This window comes from Mobula birostris, chromosome 31, assembly GCF_030028105.1.
Source record: "Mobula birostris isolate sMobBir1 chromosome 31, sMobBir1.hap1, whole genome shotgun sequence".
NCBI classification, from domain to species: domain Eukaryota; kingdom Metazoa; phylum Chordata; class Chondrichthyes; order Myliobatiformes; family Myliobatidae; genus Mobula; species Mobula birostris.
The window spans coordinates 3,486,773-3,508,537 of NC_092400.1; the positions used below are offsets into that span (position 1 = coordinate 3,486,773).

Below are 21,765 nucleotides of genomic sequence, written 5' to 3' on the forward strand. Positions count from 1 at the left end.
GGAAATGTGGAAGGTGAATGGTATTGCTGTCCTTGGTGCAGGCATGGAAGTGAAGGGCTGAATGGCCTTCCGTGTGGTAAGTATGTAGTTAGGATGATGAAGCCCAGAAAAGGTGGAACTGAACTCGAGGAGGAGTGATGGAGGTCATGCCCAGAACCATTCCACAAAAGTGAAAAGGTTATGTTGCAACTTTACAAAAGTCTGGTTGGGCCATATCTGGAGTATTGTCGTTCTGGTCACCCTGCTATAGGAAGGATGTCGAGGCTTTGGGGAAGGTGCAGAGTAGGTTTACCAGGATGCTGCCTGGTTTAGAGGGCATGCGCTGTTACGAGAGGCTGGACAAACTTGGGTTGTTTTCTCTGGAGCTGCGGAAGGTGGGAGTAGACCTGACAGAGGTTTATAAGATTATGAGAGGCATAGGTAGAGTGGAGAGAATATCTGTTTCCCAGGGTTGAAATGTCTAATACCAGAGGGCATGCATTGAAGGTGAGAGAGGGAAGGTTCGAGGGGGATGTGAGGGGTAAGTTTTTTACTCAGAGAGTGGTGGATGCCTGGAATGCATTGCCTGGTGTGGTAGTGGGGGCAAATACTTTAGAAGCTATTAAGAGACGTTTGGATAGGCACTTGAATGCGAGGAAGGTAGAGGGATATGGACATGGTGTAGGTAGGAGGGATTAGAGTTTGGGTGTTTTGGTTGCCTTTTAACTGGGTCAGCACAAGATTGTGGGCCGAATGGCCTGTTTCTGTGCTGTATTGTTCTATGTCTATGTCTATGGCTTATGGTCTGATAATAGCAGCACAATTTAAATTCAGATCACCATCTGAAGTTATAAAAAATGAAGCAGTGATGTTTATTTTAGACACATACAAGATGGGAAAGGTTTAAAAGGAACACAGGCCAAATACAGAACATTGTGAACAGCCTTAGGCCCCTCAGCTTAGAAAGGATGTGTTGAAACTGGAGAGGGTTCAAAGGAGGCTCACGAAAACGATTCCAGGATTGAATGACTTGTCATATGAAGAGCGTCTGATGGCTCTTGGCTGGTATTCGCTCAAGTTCAGAATCGTGGGGGGTGACCTCATTGAAACCTATTGAATGGTGAAGGGTTTTGATGGAGTGGATGTGGAGAGGATGTGTCCTACCCTGGGAGAGACTAAGACCAGAGGACACAGCCTCTGAATAGAGGGGTGTCCTTTCAGAGATGAGGAGGAATTTCTTTAGCCAGAGAGTGGTGAATCTGGAATCCTTTGCCACTGGCAGCTATGGCAGTCAGGTCTTTATGTATGTTTAAGGTAGAGGTTGATAGATTCTTGATTGTACAGGGACGGCACACCACACGATCAAGTTTATCTATGCCTGTTCATGCTGTTTCTATGCCTGATGCGAGAAGGAAATGGGGGAGATCTTAAATAGGTTTTTTGCATCTGTATTTACTAAGGAAGCTGGCATGAAATCTATGGAATTGAGGGAATCAAGTAGTGAGACCATGGAAACTGTACAGATTGAAAAGGAGGAGGTGCTTGCTGTCTTGAGGAAAATTAAAGTGGATAAATCCCCGGGACCTGACAGAGTGTTCCCTCGGACCTTGAAGGAGACTAGTGTTGAAATTGCAGGGGCCCTGGCAGAAATATTTAAAATGTCGCTGTCTACGGGTGAAGTGCTGGAGGATTGGAGAGTGGCTCATGTTGTTCCGTTGTTTAAAAAAGGATCGAAAAGTAATCCGGGAAATTATAATCCGGTGAGTTTAACGTCAGTAGTAGGTAAGTTATTGGAGGGAGTACTAAGAGACAGAATCTACAAGCATTTGGATAGACAGGGGCTTATTAGGGAGAGTCAACATGGCTTTGTGCGTGGTAGGTCATGTTTGACCAATCTGTTGGAGTTTTTCGAGGAGGTTACCAGGAAAGTGGATGAAGGGAAGGCAGTGGATATTGTCTACATGGACTTCAGTAAGGCCTTTGACAAGGTCCCGCATGGGAGGTTAGTTAGGAAAATTCAGTCGCTAGGTATATATGAAGAGGTGGCAAATTGGATTAGACATTGGCTCGATGGAAGAAGCCAGAGAGTGGTGGTAGAGAATTGCTTCTCTGAGTGGAGGCCTGTGACTAGTGGTGTGCCACAGGGATCAGTGCTGGGTCCATTGTTATTTGTCATCTATATCAATGATCTGGATGATAATGTGGTAAATTGGATCAGCAAGTTTGCTAATGATACAAAGATTGGAGGTGTAGTAGACAGTGAGAAAGGTTTTCAGAGCCTGCAGAGGGACTTGGACCAGCTGGAAAAATGGGCTGAAAAATGGCAGATGGAGTTTAATACTGACAAGTGTGAGGTATTGCACGTTGGAAGGACAAACCAACGTAGAACATACAGGGTTAATGGTAAGGCACTGAGGAGTGCAGTGGAACAGAGGGATCTGGGAATACAGATACAAAATTCCCTAAAAGTGTCGTCACAGGTAGATAGGGTCGTAAAGAGAGCTTTTGGTACATTGGCCTTTATTAATCGAAGTATTGAGTATAAGAGCTGGAATGTTATGATGAGGTTGTATAAGGCATTGGTGAGGCCGAATCTGGAGTATTGTGTTCAGTTTTGGTCGCCAAATTACAGGAAGGATATAAATAAGGTTGAAAGAGTGCAGAGAAGGTTTACAAGGATATTGCCGGGACTTGAGAAACTCAGTTACAGAGAAAGGTTGAATAGGTTAGGACTTTATTCCCTGGAGCGTAGAAGAATGAGGGGAGATTTGATAGAGGTATATAAAATTATGATGGGTATAGATAGAGTGAATGCAAGCAGGCTTTTTCCACTGAAGCAAGGGGAGAAAAAAAACAGAGGACATGGGTTAAGGGTGAGGGGGGAAAAGTTTAAAGGGAACATTAGAGGGGGCTTCTTCACACAGAGAGTGGTGGGAGTATGGAATGAGCTGCCAGACGAGGTGGTAAATGCGGGTTCTTTTGTAACATTTAAGAATAAATTGGACAGATACATGGATGGGAGGTGTATAGAGGGATATGCTCCGTGTGCAGGTCAGTGGGACTAGGCAGAAAATGGTTCGGCACAGCCAAGAAGGGCCAAAGGGCCTGTTTCTGTGCTGTAGTTTCTATGGTTTCTATGGATAGAAACTTCCTTCACTGTGCTGTCAGAATTTGGAACAACCTTCCAGAAGCTGTGGTTGGAAACACCTGCGACGATGGGGTCCAAGCCTTCAAGAGTCAAGTGCACAAACACCTATCATCTCTGGGAGGGAAGTCACATGCTTCTTCATAAGCTATTATGAAGGGGACCAGGATGGCAATGCTTGGTTGTTGGTAGGTAGGGTTAATACCCGACTTTCAAGAGCACCTGTGAGTTATGTTCCGGCTGGACTTAGTCCTTAAACTGCTGGAGAACAGTGCGGAAAGAGCAGGTGCTGTTTTCTCCCGGTAGGGATTAGTTTTTAGTTCCAAGTGCTCCTGCCACGTTTTGTCACCCTGCAACCTTATCCTTCAATCTCTTTGAATTATGGAGGACGGCATGTGTATAAATATCTCTCTCCAGCAGACCTCATCATGATCATCATTTGTAAATAGTATTTCTACTATTCTTTAATGTTTCTTAATTGTACACATGATTTTGTTGTGTTCTATCACTGAGCAGCTGTGAACCACCTGATTGGCCTATCAGAGTTCTCTTTGGGAACTAGTTGACTTGATCAGCATTTCTGATCTGGCTATTGTTCACGATTGCACTTAAATTTAAAATAAATGAACATTGATATTGCCTGACTTGCTGAGTTCCTTCAGTATTTTGTGTTTGCTGCTCAAGTTTTCCAGCATTTACAGACTCACTTGTGTTTAAAGTCAAGACTTTTTAGTTTAAACCTCTAAGATATTGTCTTTGAATAGGTGCTAAGGAGATGAGATGAACTGTTATGTTGAACATGAATACAATACATCTTGAATAGAAACCCTGATTTATAAATGATAGTGTTATTGAGTCATGGTCATCACACACTGAAGCAAAAACAGGCCTTTTGGCCTCTGGTCCATATTAAGCTGATCTTCTTCCTTGTCCTGTCTACCTACACCAAGACCATTTTTCTCTGAACCACGACCATTCATGTGTCTGTCCAACCTTGTCTTAAATGTTACAATTGAGCCTGTATCTATCTCTTCCACTGACAGCTCATTCCACACTTGTAACACCCTCTGGATGAACAAGACTCCCCTCAGATTCCCCTTGACTATTTCACCTTTCTCCCTAAACCTACAACCTCGAGTTCTAGCCTCATCCAACCTGAGGGGAAAAGTGTGCACGCATTTGCCCTATTATCAGATCCTAAAGCTTTTGCAATTGAAGTCAAGAAATGGGGAATGGGGCATAAAACTTGTAGTTTACAGCTGGAAAATGTACAAGATAGAGGGGCTGGGAGAACAAAGAAAAGACAGGGGAGAAAGCAGTTGTGGTTATCTCAGACTCAGACCAAAAATAACTAATTTTCCATTAATAACAATCAACCTATAAAATAGATATTTCAAGTGGTGTGACTCCTGCTGTTGAAAACTAAGAAGTTTCTAGAAAAATACAGAAGCAACTGTACCGTAACTACTGGAAAATTCACTGAACAATTCCATGTATATAGGTGATTTATATTAAAATAGAAGCAGGCACAGGAAAGTTAAACTACAAGAAAAATGACAATTCTACACCCCAATCCAACACTACCTGTACAGCTCACAACATTGAACCTGAGGAAAGCTCTTTGCTTAGCAGTCCGTGAATTAGAGGAACCAGGGTTAACGTTTCTGTGCCGAGCTGCTTTTTATAGTAGTCTCTCATGCTTGCAGGGAGTTGCTGGGCAGGGAGAAATACTGGCACATCCTGCTGTCCACCATCTGCATCCCAGCTCTTCTGCAGCTTCTGCTGTTGCCGTGGTGTCCCGAGAGCCCCAGGTACCTCTTGATTGACAAAGGACTGGAAAGAAAAGCCCTCCAGAGTACGTATTACATTTGTCTGTAGAATTCCTTAGAAGACTAGTTCAGCTTTGAGCACCATAGTGCCAACCTGCTTTATACAGTGTGTACGATTCAAAAGTTTCCCCTCAGATTCCTCTTAAACATTCACCTTTCACCCTAAACCTATGACCTCTATAGTGGCAGGACACCCGTTCAGGACCCCTCTTGCACCTCACCTCCCTGTGGGTTCAATGTGTATGGTGGAAAGTTGAGCACATGATCCAGGCAGACACTCTGGGGCAGAGCTGTCCAGGTGTGTAGGACAGTTCTTAGAATTTAGAATTATTTTTAATCTTACATCCATCCCACGACGTGAGGGAGTAAAAATCTTTGCATTATGATCCTGTCGCAATGTCCAGACACGTGAATTTAAAAGTCTAATGGCTTGTAGAAAGAAATTGTCCTGTAGCCTGTTGGTCCTGGCTTTAATGCAGTGGCACTGTTTGCCAGATGGAAGCGGCTGAAACAGTTCATGGTTGGGGTGACTGGTATCCCTGACGATCTTCCAGGCCTTCTTTCTGCACCTGCTACTATAAATGTCCTCAATGGAGGGAAGTTCACATCCACAGCTGCCGTTTCTCTGATCAGACCAGTGATCATGAGTACTATGTTGAAGAAGGAGAGAGGATTCCACTAGAATACTGGCCAAACATCCCTCTAGGTTCACGTGATCTGCTCCATGTCTCAGTTATTGTGGAACCTCGCAACGGGTAAACTGACTGCAGAGTTTCTCACACTACTACGAACTGTTGTTTAAATGTACTTCAGTGTTTGTCAGCACAGCTCACTGTACCATACCCCGATACTGAGTGTATGTGAGTTTCTTCAGAGGTGAAAGTAACTGAAGTATTTTGTTGACACAGTTCTTTCTCTAACACTACTGATGAAACCTTTTGTATCGTTTACATTTCCACTTCCAAATTGGCTCATTGTACTGACCCATCATAGTTTAGGTTCACCTCCGCTTGTCTTCAGCAGGAAGTCCTGTTGTAATGAACTACCTGCCATGTCCCTTTGATGAGGAAGGAACTTGCCCATTTTATAAGATGTTTAACCTATTGGGTCCCTGAAAACTGTTTTCTCTCTCTCAGGTCTCAGGCAATTGCATGGTGCTCGTTCCTACTTGAGTGAATTGGAGGATATAGAGAAGGAGAGGGTGGTGATACAGCTACAACGATCAAAGAGACTATGGGAGCTTCTCACAGATGGCTTGACTCGATGGCAGTTGATCACCGTCATCTTGATTAACATCGGTCAGCAGCTCAGTGGCATCAACGCTGTAAGTATACAGGTCGGGTCACGTGCATCTTCTTACAAGTGTTGACATTTTCATGGATGCGGTCTATGCACCTTCTTTGATCTACGATTCTATGATCCCCTTTGTTTGTTCCTTAGCAAATGATAAGACAGAATTCCGGAAATGTTTTAATTATATTACGTGCAGTGTGTAACTGAATTGGGCTGTAACCACTCAGCATCTGTCAATGAATATCTTTATGTCAGTTTTGCTTGCAGGGACGTTAACTGTCCATTTCTTCATGAACATGAGCAAACCAGCCATTACACTGTGCTTCGATGCAGCCTGGTCTCAGATACGGTACTTAGGAATAGATGCAGAAGCTGGAGATCGTATGCTCCCGTGGGAGGACTCTGCAGGCTCCCCGGAGGTTTTGTCTGCGTTTGGCCATTGGCAGTTATGACTCAGCACTTCAGTTTGTGCTCTGTGAATTTCTGGATTTGTTCCAATGATCAGCACAGTGCCAAAATCCAAAAACATTACACATTAAAACCAATAATTATGCTTTTCTTTTTTTTACTGAGTTCAGTGAAGGTTCCTGCAAAAGTCGGTGGAACAGGGACAACACTTGCACACCCTTGAGCACACAGACATAGTTGAGGTCACAACGGAGATTCAGGAGAGGAATTTTCAGTGAAACCACAGATTGTACAAAATGCATGGCAGCAAGTGGGCAGACCCGATTTTTAGCTCCAATTGGAACTGAAAACTTATCAGATTCAGATTTATTTGTCACATGTACATTGAAACACGCAGTGAAATGTTTCATCTGCAGTAACAGCCACGTGTTAGTGCAAACCAGCTACAGATGTGCTGGGGGCAGTCCACAAGTGTCACCAGACAATCCAGCGCCAACACTGCATGCTCACCACGCTCAGCAGAACGACAGAACACGACAAGCAACGAAAGAAAACAACAAAACCTCTTCCTCCCTCCCACCCATTAACACACGTGGACACCCCTCCAACTTCCGACCGGGCCTCTGGGCCTGAGGTCTCCAGCCTTCTCCCTTTTGGCTTGATTAAAAGTATTGAACAAAGTTAAAATCAAACTCCAAATTCTTTGAACAGATCTGGTTCTCAGGCCGGGTTTTAAATGACTGAAGAGGATTCTGATCTGAAGTTTGTGGAGGTTGGAGCAGATGACCTACCTGTGTCAGTGCACCAGACTTTTAGACCTTTCCATTGGTTAGCAGTCAGAAATACTCTGTGACCTGCAGTGTAAACGCTCCTCATACGGCTTCTTAACCACACTGCAACCTTGCTGTGTGAATGGGTATTTTACATTATTGCCTTTGCATCTGGCAAAGGGAAAGTTCTGCTGCTGAGGATCACATGCTAATTGATAATACATCCTCCTGGAAATCTTGGAATACTCAGCAGGTAGGACAGCATCTGTGGAGATGGAAGCAGTGCTTCTCTTTCAGGAGACTTTCTTTTTCTGTACATGCTGCCTGACCTGCTGAGTGCTCCCAGCACATTCTGTGTTTATTTCTCTCATTAAGGTCCAGGGGTCTTTTGTACTGGGAGTGAGATACTTGTGCCAAATGTTCCCATCTCTATGCAGTCGTTCAGACCAAAATCCCGCTGCTTCTTTCCATGGACATTCTCTCTAGCCAGACCGATGATGCTCAAAATGCATTGCCAGCATAGCAATACAAAATAGATTAAAGGCACATGTAAAACCATAGATTATTAAGGTCACTTTCTGTCAGGTGCCTTGGAAGAAAATGGTGAAATAAATGCAAATCGGCTTAATAAGGCTGCTTGGAATGGATAATTAGACTGTCTGGGGTTCAAGATAATCCAGTAAATAGTGCTACTGTTTCACAGCTCCACAGGCCCAAATTTAATCCTGGTCTCCAGTGTCCTTTGCGTGGAACTAACATACTCTCTCTGTAACCCTGTGGGCCTCCCCGGGTACTCCCACATCCCAAAGACAAGCAAATGAATATAAATTACCTTCAGTATGGGTGGTGGAAGATTTGGGGCAGAGCTGCTGGGCTTGTGAGGGAGATTAAGTTGTCAGGCAAGAGGTGGGGAAAAGGGATTGATGGAGCTGTTCCTGGAGCCAGCATAGACGGAATGGTCGCTCCCCTTGGTGGGGCTGCTGGGTTTGAGCGGTTGCCATCCGCGATGCTGCTGGAAATGTTATCGAGAACCTGAGATTTGTGGATTGGAGTGTAGCTGAAACTAACTGTAGGTCATATTGGCCACTTTCAGTTCTTTGTTTTTTTTTCATTTTACTGATTGGCAGGCTGGGGGGTTTGGGGTTTGATGGTCTTGTTTCTGTTTCTCCGTGTGGGTGATCTGTTAGTTGTTGTGCGAGGGAGGGGTCGCGGGTTTGGGGTTTGTGAATTTTTGTTTCCTTTTCTTTTGAGCAGGGGTGGTTGGTGATTGATGTCTTTTCTTTCAACTACTTCTATTTTATTTTGTATTTTATGGCTATCTGAAGAAGACAAATCTCAGAGTTGTATTTTGCATTTATACTTTGATAATAAACGGAACGTTTGAACCCTTGAATGAGGTAATAGTGGATGAACTGAGTAAGGATTTTGCATCAGTCTTCACTGTGGAAGGCACGAGCAGTGTGCTGGAAGTTCGAGAGTGTCAGTGGACAAAAATGAGTGCCATTGCTGTTACTAGGGAGAAGATACCTGAGAAGCTGAAAGGTCTGAAGGTAGCTAAGTCACATAGTCCAGATGGACTACATTCCAGGGTTCTGAAAGAGGTAGCTGAAGAGACTGTGGAGGCGTTAGTAATGATCTTTCAAGAATCACTGGATTTAGAATGGTTCCAGAGGACTGGAAAATTGCAAATGTCACTCCACTCTTTCAGTAGAGAAGCAGGCAGGCAAAAGAAAGGAATTATAGACCAGTTAACCTGACCTCAGTGGTCAGTGGTTGGGAAGATGTTGGAGTCAACTGTTAAGGATGTGGTTTTGGGGTACTTGGAGGCACATGATGAAATAGACCAAAGTCAGCTAGGTTTTATTAAAGGAAAATCTAGCCAGTCAAATCTGTTGGAATTCTTTGAGGAAATAACAAGCAGGATAGACAAAGGAGAGTATGTGGATGTTGTGTACATACTTGGATTTTCAGAAGGCCTTTGACAAGGTGCTACACATGAGGCAGCTTAACAAGATCAGAGCCCATAGTATTACAGGAAAGCTATTAAGATGGATAGAGCATTGGCTCATTGGCAGGAGATAAAGAATGGGAATAAAGGAAGCCTTATCTGGTTGGCTGCTGGTGACCGGTATTCCACAGGGGTCAGTGTTCTTTTTACATTGTATCTGAATGATTTGCATGACGGAATTGGTAGCTTTGCAACCAAGTTTGTGGATGATACAAAGACAGGTGGAAGGGCAGGTAGAGCTGAGGCTACAGAAGGATTTGGTCAGATTAGGAGAATAGGCAAAGAAGTGGCAGATGGAAAACAGTGTTGAGAAGTGTGTGGTCATGCACTTTGGTAGAAGAAATAAAAGCATAGACTATTTTCTAAATGGAGAAAATTCAAAACATCTGAGGAGCAAAGGGACTTGGGACTATTCGTGCAGGATTTCCTAAAGGTTAATTTAAAGGTTGAGTTTGTGGTGAGGAAGGCAAATTCAACGTTAGCATTCATTTCACGAGGACGAGAATATAACAGCAAGGATGTAATGTTGAAGTTTTTAAGGCTCTGGTGAGGCCTCAGTTAGAGTATGGTGAGCAGCGCTGAGCCCTGTAAAGAAGAATGGATGTGCTGATGTTGGAGAGGGTTCAGAGGAGGTTCGTGAGACTGATTCCAGGAATGAACAGCTTATTGTATGAGGAGTGGTTGATGGCTCTGGCCTTTACTTGCTGGAATTTAAAAGAATGAGGGAAGGATCTTATTGAAACCTGTTGAAAGGTGAAAGCCCTAGATAGGATGGATGTGGAAAGGATGTTTCCTGTGAGGGGAAATCTAGAATCAGAGGGCACAGCAACAGAATAGGCGGATGTCCGTTTAGAATGGAAGTGAGGAAGAATTTCTTTAGCCAGAGGGTGGCGAATCCTTGGAATTCGTTGCCACAGGAGGCTGTGAGGGCCAGGTCATTGTGTGTATTTAAGGCGGAGGTTGATAGGTTCCTGATTAGTCAGGCATGAGGAGAAGGCTGCAGAATGGGGTTGAGAGTGAAATGGATCAGCCTTGATGAAGTGATGGGACAGACGCCATGAGCGAATGGCCTAATTCTGCTCTTATCTCTTATGATCTCATAAACACCAGCCTTGACCGCCCATTCTAGGTGCTTATCATGTTTTATATACAAATCTTGTCCTGTTCATCTCTTTTAGACTTTCCCCTCTCACCTTAAACACAGCTCCTCTGGTATTTGACATTCCTACCCTGGGTAAAAAGACTCTATTTCCTCTATGCCCCTCATAACTCTATGTACTCATCAGAACTCCCCCCAGTATCCAGCACTCCAAAGGAAACAATGACAGTTTGACCCGTCTCTTCTCGTAGCTCATGCCTTCTAAGCCAGGCAGCATCCTAGTAAAAATGTACAGTATAGCCAACCATGAGCAGTTCTGGTGTTCAGAGGGAGCCTGGCCAACTGTGCGATAAATAAATCTGATTCCGAATCTGAAACGGAAGCCAAGTGGACAAGAAGCAAGTGCAGCAGTCTACGTTTACTTTTCCAGTTATTTATCAGTCAGGAAATGATGTGCTTAAGTAGTTCTAATGTTTAAAATGTTCTGTATTTTTCAGATTTACTTCTATGCCACTTACGTATTCGAGACAGCTGGAATTGGCCAGGCATACATCCCATATGTTACTATGGGAACGGGGGTCTGTGAGTTTTTCTCAGCCTTATGCTGTGTAAGTAGAAGATATCTGCAAACCCATCAACAGCCAAGCATTTTATCAGCAGCTGGTGAGACTGCTTTCATTGTCAGATTGATATCCTCCTCGTAGAGAAAGGAATAACTTCGAGGATATCAGTGGAGCTGAATGCTGTACTTTCATTTGAGACTTTAGCTAAATTCAACCAGACTTGAACATAGGTTTAAAGTAAATGTCAAAAGAACACGGAAGAGAGATGATTTTAATATAAGGCAAAAGAGACTGCAGGTGCTGGAATCTGGAACTAAAACAGAACACTGGAAAATCCCAGTGAGGAGGCAAAAGGTGGAGTTGACATTTTAGGTCAGGGTGTGGGACTGAGAGGGAACAGGACAGATTGTAAGGTAATAGCAATGCAGGGGGAGGGGTGGGATAGAGGCTGGTAGATGATGAGTGGAACCATCTGGGCAGATGGAGCCAGGGGTAGCAGGGGGTGGTCATAGGGAGAAGAACACTGGATGGACAGGTAAGTGTGAGAGAAGGACACCAGGTGTGTGGGATACCTTTTCTTAGTGTGGGTATAATCTGGAACCGAATAACTGCAAGGGTGAAGGACAAGGGAAACATATGCAATACTTTTCAAACAAGAAGAAAGTAGTAAAGGTAGGTGAGATTGTGACATTGAACCAGTGAAAAGGCCAGGAATATATAGTAAGAGTTTGGGGCCTAAAGCATGTTTCTCAGAACAGTTTTGCAGAGATGCAGGGAACTGTGCCAATTGTAGTGAGATTATTGTAAGATCTGGTAATGGCAAATCTCAGGACTCAGCTCTTAAAGGGACATGCACACTGCAGCACTCCTCCAGCTACAGATGTTTTGACAAAGGGCCTGCAACTTGTTTCTCTTTCTACACACACTCTCTGACCTGCCGAGCAGCTCTGTTCTTGTTGCCAACTTATGTCATCTGCAGTTTTTAAAAAAATATTTTCATTTACTGTCTCAGAGAAGCCTAGTCTGTATAGGCATTCATGGAGATGTCTAGCTCTGAGCATTGGACCTTGTTAACCCTGGGTGAGCTAAGGGTATTTTGAATCTGATTGTCTTTAATGCCTCCTCCCACCAGGACCTCATGAGTATCTATCTGGATTTCTGATTTAGTAGTGGTGTTTGAGGTTGACACATCCACAGCTGAAGTAGGTTTTTGATTGTAGGAAAGTCATTGGAAGTACAAGGCCAGTTCACTCCGTAGGGCTCCTGCCAAAAGTCTAAGTGTCTGTCCTTTGGATAGCAGGAGTGTGGCATAGAAGGTTGGTTAGTTTTCACACCAATGAGATTGAGCTGGGGATAAATATTGGGTATCAGACTATTCCTGTTGTCCTTTGGGGATAGATGAAATTGTGAACAAGTTTCTTCTGCTAATAAAACTCCTATGAGAACTTCCAGCTGGACATGCTGTACCTGGAGGTATAGGAGTCTTGGGTGTCACACCACCAGGTTCAGGAACAGTTATTATCCTACGACCATCAGACTCCTAAAACAATGTGGATACTCACTCACCTCACTAAACTGATTCCACAATCTGTGGACCCACTGTCAAGGACCTTACAACTCATGTTCTCAAGGTTAGTTATTTAATTTATTTGTTTTTATTTTCACATTGGTCGTTTGTCAGTCTTTATGTGTAGTTTTTCATTGATTCTGTTGTAATGTCAAGGTAGCACTGTATATAGTGATATGCTGACATGTACTTTCATAATAATTGTACTATGAACTTTGAACTTTGTAAGGATGCCTAAAAATGGTCCACTGTCACTCTGCTCAGTGGTTGGGTTGAGTTGTTCCCCGTTCTTGGCAATCCACTTGCAAACATCTCGTCACCATACCAGGAGACAGTATTGGTGATGATGGTATCACCTCATACGGTGACGAAATGTTTGCAAATAGATTACCAAGATCGGAGAACAACTCAACCCAACCACCATCCACCTGAACTACACATTTTCCGAGCTATTTCCAACTCTGCTCAGTGTTGCTGATCTCATTGATGCAGTGCCATTGTGAAAAGGACGTCTAGCTAGTCCTGGGACTCCAGTCTCCAAGATGTTGCTAGAACAGTGCTATCTAAAAACACTAAGCAACATGATGTGCGCCAGATGGTAGATGTCACTCTAGAAAATGCAGCCTACATTTGCAGCATCACACAAGGGTTTAGTTGATTGTAGTTCTGGACTGTTTTCCAATACAGTGACCCTCTGCATGCCAGAAGCATAGCCTGCAGCAATGCTGCTGATCCTCAAGATGTGCATTTCAAGAAATAAGCTGCTCCTTCAAATTAGATCAGGAATTTCAGGGTTAGCCTGGAAGAATGGAATGAAAAAGAGGCACCACCTTGAGCAATTGGACCCTCGATTTCTTTACTTGCAGACCCCAGTCGGTTTGGATTGGCAACAACATCTCCTCCACAATCTCCATCAGCACAGATACACCACAAGGCTGTGTGCTCAGCCCATGCTCTAGTTGCTTTATACTTACGACTGTGAGGCTAAGCACAAACTCAATGTTATATTCACATTTGCTGATGTCACCACTGCCACAGGCCAAATCAAAGGTGGTGATGATTCAGCGTAGAGCAGGGAGTCTGAAAATCTGCCCGGGTGGTACCACAATCACAACCTCTCACTCAGTGTCAGCAAGACTGAGGAGCAGATTATTGTCTTCAGAAGGAGGAAATCAGAGGTCCATGAGCCAGCCCTCGTCAGGAGATCAGAGGATCAGCAAATTTAAATTCCTCGCTGTTACCGTTTCAGGGGATCTGTCCTGGGCCCAGCACGTAAGTGCAATTACAAAGTAAACACGGCAGTGCCTCTACTGACTTAGATGTTTCCAAAGATTCAGCATGTCATGTAAATGTTTGACGTACTTCTACAGATGTTATCTATATCTATATATAGAATATATCTGTATATTATAGATGTTATGTTATAGAGTATATCAATTGATTGCTTTACATCCTGGTTTGGAAGCACAAATGCCTTTGAATGGAAAATCCTGATGCAGCCCAGTCCATCACGGGTAAAGCCCTTCCACCATTGAGCACATCTACATGAAGCACTGTCAGAGGAAAGCAGCATCCATCATCCATCACCAGGGACCACCAGCACTCGGGACATGCTCTCTTCCCACTGCTGCCATCAGGAAGGAGGTACAGGAGCCTCAGGACTCACACCACCTGGTTCAGGAACAGTTACTACCCCTCATCCATCAGGCTCCTGAACCAGTGGGGATAACGTAACTCAACTTCATGCTCCATCACTGAACTGTTCCCTCAACCTTAAGGACTCACTTTCAAGGATCCTTCATCTGAGGTTCTTGATATTTATTGCTTATTTATTTATTATTATTATTTACTTTTTTTCTTTTGTGTTTGCCCTGTTAGTTGGCTTTTTCACATCCTGTTGGGTGCCAGCTTTCCGTGATTCTATTGTGCTTCTTAGATATACTGTGTATGTCTGCATGAAAATTCATCTCAGGATTGTATATGGGGATGGATATTTACTGCGATAATAAATTTACTTTGAGCTTTGAGACAGCAAAACAAAGGTGGATATTTCACTGAGGAGATCCATTTATTCCCTGTGCTGACTCATCCTTCAAGAAGTGGCCCTGATGAAAGTCCATAAAGTAACCTTGCAGGGAGATCTGTGTTCAGATTTTTGTGGATGGGTGGGTGGGGGGTATTGTGCTGGGCAGATCTGAGAAAAACTACACGATTTACATCTGGGAGAAGATTGCAGAGCCCTTTTTGCTCTGTTCAGTGGAAGCATATCTTCAAGTTTCCAAGAATACTTTGACATAACCAATGCGTCATTGTGTTGCATAGCTTCTAGTCACAATCCAAAGAACAGGTGACTGGCTAAAGGCCATGTGTTCAGTTCATTGATGTGCGTGGACATCAAGAGCTCTACATTCCTAGGAACATGACAGCCCCTAATGATTTTGTAGATAAGGAAAATTCCTTGCAGCAGGTATGAATATTCCGTATCTGCCCATTCGGAAAGCTCAGGGAATTAAATGCAGGGGGTAGCAGTGCCCAGTGCCCCTATGCACAATCTGCTCCCAGCATCTTTGGGAGTCCAATCTCATGGTAAATATTCGTCACTCACTAACATCCCACAGAAGCTGAATTTCTGACTTGCCTGAAAAAGTGGTGTGGGCAAGTTGATGAGTTTCTCAGTCAGGTGGTCATCTGCCGATGAAGGGAGCTGATTTGCACAGGAGTTCAAGACGTGGCTCAGCTTGTGGGAAGACACCTTTGATTGCTGGGTACGGAGCAGGCACTAAGTTGGGTGCCCTGCTGCCTCTTCCAGGAGCCACCCTACAGCCCCAAGCCACGGTGTCGCCTGTTTTACAGCTGCCCAGGAGAGAGGCGTTAGAGTCGGGGTGCTCCACTGGAGTGCTGGGGCAGTGCTGCCCCCCAGTGTTCACTCGGCAGAAGACAAGCTGTATTGTGTTCAACTGCAGGCTGCTGCAGCATTCATGGACTCAAGGTTTTGGACTATGTTTTTTTTGTGTGACTCTATTTTACTGATATCTTGTATGTGCTTGCTTTCTTATACTTGTTACACGTGTCTTGTGCTGTGTGTGACTGTTGGTTCTGTGTTTTGTTCCTTGGCCCTGGAGTAATGATATTTTGTTTGGCTGTATCCATAGGTATTCATATATGGTCAAATAATAATTAAACTTTAACAAACTGAATATAGCCCTGTCCATCACAGGAATAGCCCTACCACCACTGAGCACATCTGCATGAAGCACTGCCACAAGAAAGCAGCGTCTATCATCAAGGACCCCAATCACCCAGGCCATGCTCTCTTGCTACGAGCATTCAGCAGGAGGCACAGGAGCCTCAGGTCCCGCACCAGCAGGTTCAAGAACGGTTATTACCCTATAATGTTATTACCATCAGGATTATGAGCCAGCATGGGTGTTATGTCTTCACTCTCTCCAATTCTGAACTGATTCTGCTTTCAAGGACTCTCCAGCTCAAGTTCTCAGTATTATTTATTTTTCATTTGCAGTTTGTCTTGCACATTGCACATTGCACATTGGTTGTTCGTCAGTCTTTATTTATGTATAATTTTTCACATATTCTTTGTGTTTCTTTACTTTCCTGTAAATGCCAACATCATCATCATCATCGTGTGCCATGTCATATGATGGGGGTGATCATGATCTTTCCATGACCATTCATGTTCTTGGCAAATGTTTCTACAGAAGTGGTTTGCCATTGTCGCCTTCTGGGCAGTGTCTTTACAGGACGGGTGACCCCAGCTATTACCAGTACTTTTCAGAGATTGTCTGCCTGGCATCAGTGGCCTCATAATCAGGACGTGATGTGCACCAGCTGCTCATTTGACCACTTCCTCCTGTGGCTTAACATGACCCTGATCGGGGGGCTAAGCAGGTGCTACACCTTGCCTAAGGGTGACTTACAGGCTAGCGGAGGGAAGGGGCGGCTACACCTCCTTTGGTAGAGGTGTATCTCCAACCCGCCACCCAAAATGCCCGCAAGAAAATGAATGTCAAAGTAGTATCTGGTGGTCTGTACATACTTTGATAACAAATGTACTTTGACTTTGACTTGACTTTGCTGGGACCTACACAAGTCTAGGTAACCTGTACAATTGAGATGGGAATGAAAATCATTGGAGATAGGACAGGGATTATGTTCTTCTCCAATACCACTGTATAGTGTACTGTTTATTGTTAGAATAGCGAGCACAGTAATGCCCACAGTAATGTCTCTCTCCATCTTGTATCACAGGGAATATCCAGCTCTTTGCACTCACAGATTAAGATCTAACCAATAAAATCTGCTCCAAAATATCTTTTAAAACTAACTTCAGGCTATCTACATCTTTGTCATTTCAGCCCATTCATCACTTGTTTATTATAATTTATTACCAAGACTTTCGAAAGATAGATTTTAACATTTCACCATTTACATGGACCTTTGTTAGCATGTAAGGTCCAAGTGGCAACGAGGGCCCATTAGAAGGATGTCCAATACCCACCCAAGAACGAGCAGCCCCAGGGCACACCTGACGAAGTGCCGAGATGCATCACAGGTAGAGATGCTAATCTTGAGACAAAGGGGAGAAAGTTCAAGCTATTGCTGGGTGAAGTTAAGACTCACTGGTTGTAAAAGGTAGATTAACATCAAAGGTGGTCAATGACACAATGCCTGCAAATTTCAAATGTGTGAGATAATTCAGTTTATTTTGTATCACTGGAAGCTAAGGTTGACCTGTCTTTAGGTGTGGGTGATTAGCCATGAGTAACATCTGTACCAGTGCCAGGCAGTGACCATCTCTAACAAGTAAGGGTTTGAACCTCCTCCTTTCGTCTTCACTGGTATTACCATCAGGGAATTCACCACCAACATACGGAAAGCGTTTGGAAATGGGAATTCATGGGGGGGGGGCAGGGGTGGCACCATTGACCAGAACCTTACCTGGATCTGGACCATCTGTGTAGGAGCTGTGTCTGGAAGAGCAGGTCAGTGGCTGGATTCTGAATGGCAACTAATTCACCTCCTGAGCCCCGACAGTACTTCCACCACTTACTCAGCAGTCAGGAGTGAATGCTCTCAGTTACCAGGCTGATCAGGTTAATTGGCCACTGTAAGCTGACCTGGGTGTGAAGGTGAGTGGCGGAATCTGGGGTCAGTTGATGGGACTGTGGGGAGAATGAGAATCGAAATGGGTGGCTGTTGGTCAGTGTGGATTTGGTGGCTGAAATGTGTTGTGTCTCTCTTTGGCTGTAGATGGACAATTGCAGTTAGTGTACAGAAACTGCAAGACCCCCCTGAGTTATCCACCATCCTGGTTTGGGGGCACTTTGCCCTTCCCTCATTTTCACTGTGGTAAAACATGAGATTGAAATAAAAACAGGGAGGGCTGGACGCACTCTCAGCAGGCCAGGCCACGGGAAGAGAAATGAGAATTATCTTACGCCAGGGACCCTTCATTGGGACAGGGAAGGAGACAAAAGACAGTGGTTAAGCTGAAGAGAAGGAGGGGGCGTGATTCATTCACCCTCTAAATTTTCAGGATCTGCAGATGTTTATGATCTTCATACAACCTGAGACTCCTAGTCTAGAGTGAGTGCCCTCTTCAGGAAGGCCGCATCATCTCAGAAACATCCCCAACTTCACAGAGGCAGCTAGACGATGCACCAGACCAACAACATCCACACCAGCGCTGTAGCATTGAACAGATGCAGTGTATGATGCACTGAGGCATCACTTATTGCTGCTGATTACAGATTGTTTACTCAGACATTGAGTCTTTCTCCTGTGTTAGATTATGCTAACGATAGTCTCCTTTTCCAGGGCCTTTTGATTGAATGCCTTGGCAGGCGAGCTCTCATCCTTGGCAGTTATTTACTTATGGCTCTGTGCTGCACGTTGATAACCATTACACTAACCTATCAGGTAAGAGGCCTCCTGTATTGTCATTTACTGCTATTACTTAACATTATTCACTTCAATATTCACGTTTAAAGGATGGGATATTCCATTCCACTCTGCCACACTGAACGTTCACAGACGGAGATTTTTGCATCTGTTCAGTACAGAATCAGAGTCGGGGTTATTATCACCTCCTTGTGTTACAGAGAAGTTGTTTTGTGGCAGCAGTACAGTGCAAGATATAAAATCACTAAAAATTACAGAAATAAATAATTTGTGCAAAAAAGGAATGAAAGTCCAGGAGCTTTTCAGAAGTCTGATGGTGGAAGGGAGGAAGCTGTTCTGAAAATGTTGAGGTTTCTTGTATCTCCTCGCTGATAACAGCTCTGCCATCAGATTTATAATATAGTAGGCATCCGTTAGTCTTGTGAGACCATGGATCTGCGCATGGAAAGTCTTCACTCTCCACGGCGCAAGGTTGTATGGAAGACCAGCAGTTGCCCATGCTGCATGTCTCCTCTCTCCACGCCACCGATGTTGTCCAAGGGATGGGCACTAGTGCTGGCACCAGTGTCGTCACAGAGCAACGTGTGGTTAAGTGCCTTGCTCAAGGACACAACACGCTGCCTCAGCCAAGGCTCGAACTAGCGACCTTCAGATCACTAGACGAACGCCTTAACCACTTGGCCATACGCCAACATCAGATTTATGAACAGACTTTCAACCCATGAACACTACCTCACTAGTTATTTGCACTACTTACCTAACTTTTTAATATATATAGATAACCACATATACTCGTGTATATCACAGTTTTTGTTATTATGTATTGCAATGTACTGATGCCGCAAAGACAACAAACTTGACGACGTATGTCGGTGATATTAAACCTGATTCTGATAGTGATGAGTAGAGGGCAATTCCTGGATGGTGGGGTCTGGTCCTTAGTGATGGACGCCACTTCCTTGAGGCACCGCCCTTTGAAGAAATCGTTGACATTGGGCAGGTTTGTGCCTGCCTGTGATGGAATCTACAACACTCTACAGCCTCTTATGTTTTACGTGTCGGAGCGTCCATACCAGCTGTGATACAACCATCCAGAATGTTCTCTACCGTACATCTGTAAAAAGTTGCAAGAGTCCTTGGTGACATACCAAATGTCCTCAGGTCGAGGCATGCTGATTTCCAGATATGTCAGCTCCCATATTTAATGGTGTTTCTTTAGAGATCCCTAATTCCCAAAACAAAAGTGTTACTGTAGTACCTATGCCAAATATCAGTATTTTATGACACAGGCACCTACTTGCTTTGCAAAGAGGAATCATGTACTAGTATTGGAACTCCTCAGTGTCAACCAGTCTGATCATTTGAAAGACAGAACCGGGAGTGTTGAGAACCAGTTAATCTGATTTCCCTAATGATGTGGGTTAGATCAGTTTGCATAAAAAAGTTTCAAATGCAGCTCATAGTTTCCAAAGATAAATTTGTTCTGGGTTTTCACATTAATTTTGTCATTCTTCTCATAACTTTGCCAATATTAATAAACTGCCTAGGAAGAAATGGATGAAAGGATCTGAAGGAACATAGTCAGGTATACTGCTGCCCCAAAGCTGCGAAGGTGCGTGGCTGCGTGTTAACCGAAATGCTCCTGTGCACATAGCCTTTGTTGCCATGCAGCTGGAACTTTCTTTTTTATAATGTTAACATAACTTTGAAATTATACTAATATAATGTTGAAATCTATTTTAATATAATTGTTCAATACCCTAATTATGTGTTAATGAATATAATCCATAAATTTTCTAAATAATAACCATACCACAACCTTTACTTTGAAACTTTTTAGAGCTTCAGCGCATTTACATTTCAGTGTTTCAAGTTACATCATTGTTAGAAATTGTAACAATAAACACAGAATAGAAGTCGATGGCTTATTGTTAATAAATTGCTGAATGTTAGCGCTGTCTGAGTTTAAAAGTTTAGGAAATGTTGAAGATTTTCTTTGTACTGTATTTCATACCATTCAATTAATAAATAAAATCAAAAGTATGTGATTTTTCAACCTCCATTCTAAATATTATTTTTCTTAACTGATCCATTCCATACCTTCTTCTCACCTTGAATCTATGCCTGCTTGTCTTCGACAGCTTAACCATGGCAAAAAGTATTTTTGCTATCTACCTGGTCTATTCCCCTCATAATACTATCTACCTCCATCAGGTCATCTCCTGGTCTCCTCCACCCCCGGTCAACAAACCCAGCCTATCCAGTCTCTTCTTAAAACTGAAATACTCCACGTCAGGAGTTAAAATGCATTGCCGGTGCTGATGTCACTGCGACGTTGTGACACTGAGATTTAGAGGAGGACTTGCCTGTTTCCAGGGATGGTAATAACCCAGTGTTGCTGGAAAGGAAGACTGCAGCATTAAGCCAGAAATGGAATTCAGGCAGAGACTATTTCTCAGGACAAAGAGGGTTAAAAGAGACATGTCTGATTCTACCCCTTAGTTTTCCTGATCTGCACGTTAATAAAATCTGGCAAACAGTGTGGCACGGTGGCATAGCAGTTCGTGCAATGCTTTACAGTGCCAGTGATCACTGATTGAAGTTTGATTCCCACTGCAGTCTATAAGGAGATTATGTATTTTCTCTATGATGGAATGGGTTTCCTCCGGGTGTTCTTGTTTCCTCCCACATTCCGAAGATGTATGGGTTAGTGAGTTGTGAGCATGTACGCAAACAACAGGAATTCTGCAGATGCTGGAAATTCAAGCAACACACATCAAAGTTGCTGGTGAACACAGCAGGCCAGGCAGCATCTCTAGGAAGAGGTACAGTCGACGTTTCAGGCCGAGACTCTTCGTCAGGACTAACTGAAGGAAGAGTTAGTAAGAGATTTGAATGTGGGAGGGGGAGAGGGAGATCCAAAATGATAGGAAAAGACAGAAGGGGGAGGGATAGAGCCAAGAGCTGCACAGGTGATAGGCAAAAGGGGATATGAAAGGATCATGGGACAGGAGAAAGATGGGGGGGGGGAGAACCCAGAGGATGGGCAAGGAGTATAGTCAGAGGGACAGAGGGAGAAAAAGGAGAGTGAGAGAAAGAATGTGTGTATAAAAATAAATAACGGATGGGGTACGAGGGGGAGGTGGGGCATGAACACCGACTTCTCTAACTTCCGCTAATGCCCC

General features: G+C 43.8%; 1 protein-coding gene and 1 long non-coding RNA gene across 2 annotated transcripts in view; one reads left to right on the forward strand and one right to left on the reverse strand.

Annotated features, from left to right (window-relative positions):
- The window catches only part of LOC140190943 (uncharacterized), a 57,570-nt gene that overhangs the window by 15,144 nt on the left and 20,661 nt on the right, over positions 1–21,765 (reverse strand). The window lies entirely within an intron of this gene.
- Positions 1–21,765, forward strand: part of slc2a11b (solute carrier family 2 member 11b) — a 54,582-nt gene that overhangs the window by 13,863 nt on the left and 18,954 nt on the right. The window contains exons 6-9 of the mRNA XM_072247885.1: positions 4,831–4,979; positions 6,090–6,277; positions 11,029–11,139; positions 18,497–18,598. Coding sequence (XP_072103986.1) covers positions 4,831–4,979; positions 6,090–6,277; positions 11,029–11,139; positions 18,497–18,598 — 550 coding nt within the window. The remainder of the gene's footprint in view (positions 1–4,830; positions 4,980–6,089; positions 6,278–11,028; positions 11,140–18,496; positions 18,599–21,765) is intronic.